At 45.5% G+C, this 8,649-nt stretch overlaps 1 protein-coding gene across 1 annotated transcript in view; it reads right to left on the bottom strand.

The window, feature by feature from the left end:
• The window catches only part of ITIH2 (inter-alpha-trypsin inhibitor heavy chain 2), a 28,694-nt gene that overhangs the window by 4,955 nt on the left and 15,090 nt on the right, over positions 1-8,649 (bottom strand). Inside the window, exons 10-16 of the mRNA XM_006906954.1 lie at positions 8,135-8,303; positions 7,419-7,544; positions 6,253-6,434; positions 4,967-5,152; positions 4,454-4,593; positions 2,758-2,927; positions 1,863-2,000 (exon numbers count right to left, since the gene is read on the bottom strand). Of these exons, the coding sequence (XP_006907016.1) occupies positions 1,863-2,000; positions 2,758-2,927; positions 4,454-4,593; positions 4,967-5,152; positions 6,253-6,434; positions 7,419-7,544; positions 8,135-8,303 (1,111 nt within the window). The remainder of the gene's footprint in view (positions 1-1,862; positions 2,001-2,757; positions 2,928-4,453; positions 4,594-4,966; positions 5,153-6,252; positions 6,435-7,418; positions 7,545-8,134; positions 8,304-8,649) is intronic.

The raw sequence follows: 8,649 nt of genomic DNA, 5'->3' as shown, positions 1-8,649 counted from the left end.
TGTTAGGGTGGCTTAGCCAGAATCCCACCTCCGGTGTTTCCTGTCAGAAACCTTTCCTCTACCGCCCCCCACACTTTGCTTCTTGGCTATAAACTCCCACTTGCCCAGGCCGTATTTGAAGATGAGTCCAGTCTCTCTCCCCCACTGCAAAAGTCCATTGCAGTGGCCCCTAAGCCCGCCGCCACTTGAATAAAATCTTCCTTGGCATGCTTTCACAAACGTCATGAATAATTTTTCCTTTAACGGTTAGTACGTTATGTTTTCTTTCATGGAGGCAGACAGAATCATGACTGTGAGCTAGAATCGAGTAAATGATGGAATAACGGCCCAAGCACGATGCTCCAAGAACGAAGATGCCAAAGTGACTCCACCTGGGCAAGTTGCCAAAGGCCTTATGAAGGAGTTGGCCTTTGAACTAGGTCTTAAAGGTAAGAGGGGAAGAGGGGACGACTTAAGACATAGGAGAGAGAGAGAGAGAGATTTGATTCTGAGTGGACAGAATGAAGAAAAGCATGAGATAAAAAAGTGGACGATTGATTGGTGTAGAAAGTACTTCAATGTGTCCAGACCTTGAGTTCTTGAAGAATGTACAAAAAAATAAGGCTAAAATTATAGATGGCGGAACCTGTGGAACATCATGCTAAAAAGGATGAGGCTTTACTTTGTTGCGTAAATATTAAAGGTTTTCGAGAATAAACGTGACATGCTTTGACCCTCATTTGAGAGGTTACTGTTTTCTAGATATTAACGCCAAGCTCCTTTCAAACGTGACTTCAACTCATTCTCACTGAATCCTTGCAGAGTTCGGGCGACCTCACGGAACTCACGTCGCAGAGTTAGTGAGTGGCAGAGCCATGCCTCACGCCCCAGCTGTCCGATGACAAGCTCATGCTCCCAGCCGCTCTGACGCGCTCATTCATTTTCAAGAAGTGTGTGTTTTGAAACTTAAAATTTGAGGGTAAAGTAATCCAGAGCAGAAACGAAACCTTGTACATTTTTGCGCCGTTCACGGCACCACACCCATGCTATCTGCTTCCTTCCTCTACACAAACATGGCGTTTGGAACATCTTCTTTGAAGAAAATTGGTTTTTATCCGAGATAACCATTGGTTTTCACATTTTAATTAACCTAGATCCCAACAATCAAAACTGATACGCCTACAACAAATCCGTGCCGCCATATCGGGTTTGATACGATTCTGGGTGACAGAAATGAAAAATCACATTTCAGCTGGTCTGTGCAGCCTTAAATTTTGATGAGGGTGGAAACAGATTGAGGGTTCCCATGACTAACTTCACAGATCCTAAGGACCCGGGGCATAAGACTGGCCAGTGTTTACTGAGCTCCTACCGGGAACTTACCTTATAACTGCCCTGCAGGGGACGTATTGATTATCATCCCCATTCTATAGGTGAGCCACCTTTGGGAGGTAGTAAAGGGTTAAATGAGACCATGAGAGTGGAACTCCCACGATGGGATTAGTGTCCTTATATGAAGAGACATCAGAGAGCTTGCTTGACCTCTATCTCTCTCCCTCCAGAAGTCACATGAACTCACAGGGAGCTGTCAGCCACCTACAAGCCAAATAAATGAAATCGACCTTGCCAGCACCTTGACCTTGGACTTCAGCTTCCAAAACTGGGAGAAATAAACTTCTGCTGTTTAAGCTCCCCGGTCTGTGGCGTTTTGTTAAGGTGGCCCTAGCTGACTAACATGCGGGATTATCTTCTTTCATCGGAAGGCAGCGGTGTCCGTAAAAGCCACTTCCTTTACAGGACACGATGTCATTAACATGCGTAAGCGCTGCACGGATTCCGGCGGGACTGAGATCTGGGCTGTGAAGTCCGGTCCCGGTTCTTACCTCTCATCACGTGGGGGGGAGGAGTGGACTCGAGCACGGGCGCTGCTATCGCGGGCATGGGGACCCTCGGCGTGGGCGAAGGGTTGACCCAAGATGGGAGCGAACTGGGAGCAACTTTGCTGCCGTAATACAGGGCACCTGTGTAGAAAGACCTGTCTCCGTTAGCTTCCGGGTTTCCCTTTCCATGCCCGTTGCTGACCATTTCGAGAATCTGTTTTATGAACCCAGAGGTTCTCAGCTAAGGTTTGCTCCCATTATTTTTACTCCGGAATTCTCTCCCCTACGTCATCATGCCATGGGCCTGCCGCGGGGTCCTCTGCAGAGTCTGGGCCCTGGGCTGGGGTCTGCAGCAGGAGGAGCTGCCCCGCAGAGTTGGGGAAGGGTCTCGTGCCTCCAGCAGAGGCCAGGAGCTAATGTCCATCCAGCCCCCAGAGGAGGCCGATCACGTAGGCGTCTTCCGATTATTGAAACAGAATTTGTTTATGTATTTTTTTAATGGGTGATGGTATCGAATTCTATATTCGATTTCATTAGATGCGCTTAAAAGAGCGATGCCATTTTTTTTTTAAAAAAGCTCAACCTTTACAATATACCAGAAATTAAATTTGTTGCAAATACTTCCACAAGATGAAAAATATGTTAATGTTGAATTTAAAACTGTATGAAGGGGGAAATGCATTTTCAAAATTCCTTTGGAAAACACGTGAGCGAAAACGTTCAAAGATCATGGCAATAAATTATCTCTAACATAAATGGACAGAAGGAGCTCAGCACAGGGACACAGGCCTGGAGCCAGAGGTGGACAGAGGGTAAGAGAGTCTCAGAGGGTCCAGGACCTGGACGTGGGCCGTGAGGGCTGACCCCTACCGTTTCCCCACCAGACTGAAACACTGACCTGAGCAGCAAGAATGGTCTTGGGGCGGCGAGTCGGCCAGCAGGCGCTCGTCCCCAGCCTCGTTCTCGATCACCATGGCGGTGAGCGGGGTGACGATGTGATGTTCCAGGGACATCTGCAGGATGGTCTTGGTAATCTTCCTCTTGGCAGCCGCCGTCGGAGCCAGGCTTCTGTATCCAGGACATAGGGACAGCAGAGAGCATCGCTGTGTTTAAGGCCGAGGTCAGGTCCCCCGAACCCATTTCCGGTGTTCAGCTAGGACCCGGGGGGCCACGACGGAAGAGAGAACTAGAAGGTTTCGCGAGGCTTAGTGTTTTATCTGGCCTAAGGAATTTTTTAATACACTTTAGTTCTTGTAGAGCAGTTTTAGGTTCACAGCAAAATGGAGTGGAAAATACACAGAGTTCCCATATCTCCTCTGTCCGCCATGATCAACATCCCCACCGGAAGGTACATTTGTTACAATCGAGGATCCCACAGTGACACCTCGTTATGGTTCAAGGACCACAGCTGGCTTTAGGGGTCACCTCTGCTGTTGCACATTCTATGGGCTTGGACAAATGCATAATGACATGTCGATCATACAGAGTTGTTTCACTGGCCTGAAAAATCTCTGTTCCACCTGTCACCCCACCCCCTGTAACCAATGATCTGTTTTATAGGGATCGTTTATAAAAAATCGATATTTAACTTCTGCAGCAATTTGCTATCCACCTTTAAATGTGCATCCAGTGCACTTCTGTAAAGGGGCAGAAACATTTCTCGCTCACTTCAAAGCCACAGCTGACAGCCAAGTGTCTGTTCTACAGTCGTATTGACACCATGGATTTTCTCTGTGCGTAGTTAGTCACATGACCTCATTTCATTTTCCCCAACCTGGGTCAGACGACCCTGTTCCATCTCCCCGAGACTCTGATAGAACAGGTAGAGTGGGCTCAGGGATGGTTACTTTCTTAACCAATGTGTGTATGTAACTCTGATACAGGATGTCAAAGGACCACCCCTTCCTCTAAAAATATAGTTTTCATGTGAGAGAGTTTCAACGTAGTTCAGCCGAGATGCCAAAGCTGAAATCATCACTATTAGGGAGCCCTTCTTATGCGATATCAAAATCGCATGATTGTATATCTCTCTTTGGTCGATAACCCGTTTTCAGGGGTAAATGCAAATGGACTGCTGACCCACGCGGCACCATGGATGAACCTCGCGGACAACGCAGTGAGTGAAAGAAGCCAGAAACACAAGAATACCGATTGTGTCATTATATGGGAGTTAGTCAGGGGCAAAACTAACTGATGGCGATCGACATCTGCAGAGCTCTTTCCGTGGGAGGTGGGGAGAGGGCGTTGAGTGAGAAGTCAACAGGGGGGACATTCGGAGACAAAAAAAGTCCGCCATGTCTAGATCTGGGTGGCCATTACAGGGGCGACGTATATAAAAATGCATTAAACCGTGCACTTGAGGTCAACACCCTTCACACACTTGACTGTGTGCATGCGACACCTCAACACAGAGTCAGAAACAAACCAGTGACCCGAGCTTTAGTTAAAGCGATTGGGACCAGTGGAAATTAATAATCCAAACGCTGTAATAATTTGCTGCCTTTCTTGGTTTCAAACTCCTTTTGCGTATTACTTCAAATGTTCAAGGCAAACCTCTTAATTTTGCAAATCCCTGTGGCGTATGTGCTCCTTACCGCTCAGCCAGAAGTTGGTTGATTGTCAGATAGGCCCACAACTTCCGAGTGAAATCAGGATCCGCGTGCTTGTCTTTCGATAGAAAATCCTCCAAGTCGTCCATCTGGGCCAGGGTCTCCAAGACTAACTCCGTGTTGGCCTGGACGATGCAAGGTTTAGCGCAAAGACGTCATGATTATAAATGACAGTTAATAAATTCACGTTTTTCGTACCTCCTGTGAGTGAATCAGGGTACTACGTAACCTGAAGGGGAATGTAAAATAATTCAACAGCATACACAAGAGGAAGTAGGTGCCCATTTCTGGAGTTTGGGATTGGTTTGAGGTGGAAAAGGCAGAGATTTGCACAGTAATGGGGACGATGGCATCGATGTTCTCGTGCCTTCGCTTCGCTATTGCTTTTATTTTGCATACGTGATTCTTGGGGTGCAGTGTTAGCCTGTTAGCGGACAAGATGCACTGTGTCCGGGGGACCAGTTAGTATTTTTAAAACAAGCAGATCAGCCAAAGTACCGAAGTTGCAGTGATAATGCTCTGTAACTGTTCTGATTTTTCCGGGTCAAATTTTCCTGCCACCACAATCTCTGAGCCCCCAAAATAGTTATGGAAACTGTTCTGAGTGACATCTGTTGCTGACGTGTGGGGATAGTTGAACTGGACGTTCCGGAGCAGTGGAGTAGAGACTTGGTTGTAGAATTGCTACAATTCGTAAAACAAACAAACAAACAAACAAAAAACACACAACCAAACACAAGAAATCGTTAGTTTCACACCGCTTTAATCTCTGAGCCCCCAAAATAGTTATGGAAACTGTTCTGAGTGACATCTGTTGCTGACGTGTGGGGATAGTTGAACTGGACGTTCCGGAGCAGTGGAGTAGAGACTTGGTTGTAGAATTGCTACAATTCGTAAAACAAACAAACAAACAAACAAAAAACACACAACAAAACAGAGGAAATCGTTAGTTTCCCACCGCTTTCTAGGGCTGAAGAGTTTTTCTCTGAGATTATTCAAATGCTTAACAGATCTCTCTTAATTTATTCTCACAGTCTATATCTCTGTGGAAAGCTTTGGGACAAGGAACATCCTCGTAATTATCAGACGAGCTGAGACATCGAGATGTTATGGTAAAAAGACTTGCTAAGAATATCACTCTTGGCTTAAGAGCCCAGCATTTTTTTTCCCTCTGATGACCAGCGTGTACAGCTAATGGACATTCATAACAAGAAAAGCTAGTTCGGTTGATAGACCCCAAATTAGAACCTTATCCCTTACCTGTCCCCAAGTTTAAATATGGCACCTGCTGTTGATAGGTACCTGGTACTGACAGAGAGTTGGGTAAAGGACGTTCATTTCCTACATCTTTTTCTTGCCTATTTAGTCAAAATAAACAACTAATTCATATTCCTTACATTTAAGGACGCTTATAGGCTCTAGTGTGATCTGTTTTGCATCATAGAAAGTTGACATCCAAGATGCCAGTGCACTTTGATGGGAACGGTGTCCATGACGACAAGAAGGACCACCCGCTTGGCGGGACTGGGGAGCCTCTGAAGGCTTGTTCAGGGAGGGGGTGGGGATGTGCCTGTCACCTTACTGCCTCCCATCTCACTGTTGGTGCCCACATACAGGTGGGGGGGTGTGCAGGAGAGCGGGACGAACACTTCCCTGATTCTTGCAACCCGATATAGCTGAAATCATACAATTTTCACTTAAATTTGACCATCTGCTTCTAGGCATTAGATATTCCTAGAATGACTTTCAGTGAAGAAAATAAAAAGAACAGAAAAAAATGTTACCTTGAGCTGGGAAGAAGTGTCCTGGTTTCCATAAATTCTTTGAGCCATCCCGCGGTTGTCATTGGATAGTCTCTTCAAAAAATCATAATCGACGTCAAACCCTATCCCCAAACTGAACAAGGAGATGTTGTCTCGTATGTTCTGCTTCACGTTTTTCTGAATTTTTGACAACTTTAGTTCCCCTAAAGTTGATGACGACAGAAAGGAAAAGAGTGAAGAGGCACTTTTACGCAGTTTGGGGAAAATCCACAGAGAGCGGTTTGGAAAATTGGTCAAAATCAGGAACACACGTACTGTTTGACCCAGTGACTCAATCACTAGGAATTTTTCTTACAGATGCACTCATCCATGTTGAATAAAGCACGGGCAATGGTACATAGCAACGTTATTAGGAATAGACACGTAACGGAAACCACTTAAACGTACACCAGTGAGGGAGATTGGTTAAATCATGGTACGTTCCAACTTTGAAATACTATTATTTCAAAATACTATATTATTACTGTTATTAAAAAGGACAAAGCAGCTCTTCATATATTTATGTTGAATGATCTCAAAGGCATTTTTAAAGGAGAAAAACGACGTAAGGATTGGTATATGTAGGATGTATTTGTATGCATGCATGCACACGTGTACGGACGTGTGTGTGTATATTCACATGGATGTGGATAAGAAAAATGCTTAACACGTAGATGTATCAGTGAGAAGTCGTTGCTCCGGCTGCCATGAGGGACTGGAGGGGGTGTGTGGAGAACAATGAAGAAAGAATACGTTAGTGAGGGCTCCGGAGAAGCGGCCTCTCGGGGACCTGGGGTCGACTGTCAACACACATTCCCATTCACCATCTCACTCCTGACGCCGAGGAAGTAAACGCATTTCATCCGTACGCATCGGCAAACGTGGATTGTCATTAAAACGAAAGTTTCCCCACATTGTAGAGGTGACACTGAGACATTCAAGGGCATTGCTGAAAAATGTCTGGGCGCTGGTTTAAGCAGAGTGTGTGAGTGTCTCAGAGTCGAAAGAAGCCTTTGGTCAGGAAGCGTGGGTTTAACATGGTTTGAAAACTCAGGCAAATGCCATCAGATTTCCCATCGTAAGCAAATCACATTCCCCAAAGATGACAGTAAGGGTATCTGTCGCTAGGAAACTGAAGTGATACTTGCCTACTGTTGGATCGCCGTCAGAAACCAAAATGATGAGAGAAACAGAGTTGGGGTCCAACATCCCCAGGTTATCGGCTTCGTTCAAAATAAAGATGGCCCGCAGCAGAGCTTCATTGATATTCGTGCCTGGGGAGGTGATACAACGTGCCCTTCTGTTAGACGCTCTGCCTTCGTACAGAAACCACCATATCTTGGGTTCAGGTTCATCCGTCTGGTGCTTACTCAAGAAGAATTTATTAGGTACCCAAATCACTCGATCGCTTTCCAATTTTGCCCAAGCTAGTCAAGATCCCCCAGCGGAATAAGAGACTCTCTGTGCAGTGAACTATTATTCCCTTAACGATGAGTTAACCCTTTCGAAGCACCAGTCTGTCATTGGGTCGAACACCAAGTTAAAGTTACATAAACCGTCCTCGCTGAGAGATGTGGATACTGTTCTGTATGGTTAACATTTGTATGCTACATAAGCAACGGGGAAGCAAGCGTCACTCTCCTCTGAGGAAGGTGAGAATAACCGAAAACCCGTGTGGGGTGGGTTATGTGTTGTACTTTCGCCACGAATTTAGTATTTATCATCTAAGAATAAATGTATCATTTAGGGCAGACCATTGCAGACAGGGCAAAGAGCACTGTGGTACGGGATAATAAATCTTCATTGAATCAAGATTTGAGCCCTACAGAGGTATCTCACTGCGATATAGGCTAAACCTACGCACCTCCGCTGGGCTGGATTTTCTCGATATACTTCTTGGCATCTGCAATCTGTGTTTTAGTAGCGGAGACTAAATCGTTGCTCCAAGTGCGCACGTTGTGGTTGAAATTGACCACCGAGAACTGGTCATCGGTTCTCAGGTCATCCAGTATGGTCTTCATTGCTTCCACTGTCTGTTGTAAAAGAGAAAGTAGAAGGGTCTCATCACAGAAGGTCTAAGCCTGAGAAGGAGGGAGTCCAATAATTCATCCTAGTCCTCTTTCAAGTACTGACTACGCCCTACTTATTCCAGAAAACCTCTCACTTATTCTGTATGTGTATTGCTTGCGTTTTGAGACTTACTTCTACTGACTTATGTTGTTCTGCACAACCACTTTGGTTAGTTGTATTTTAAGTTAAGTTCACAAATGTCAGGTGCCCCCTTAGAGGTGTCTGAAAATCAAAAGTATTTCTCAAGTCCATCTACTCGCTCACTCTCTTAAACCACTCGCTTTTCGCCTTCCCCTTCAAACACCAACA

This window comes from Pteropus alecto, unplaced genomic scaffold (genome assembly GCF_000325575.1).
Source record: "Pteropus alecto unplaced genomic scaffold, ASM32557v1 scaffold11, whole genome shotgun sequence".
In the NCBI taxonomy this organism is placed as follows: Eukaryota; Metazoa; Chordata; class Mammalia; order Chiroptera; family Pteropodidae; genus Pteropus; species Pteropus alecto.
This window is presented reverse-complemented; position numbering and strand designations above follow the sequence as displayed.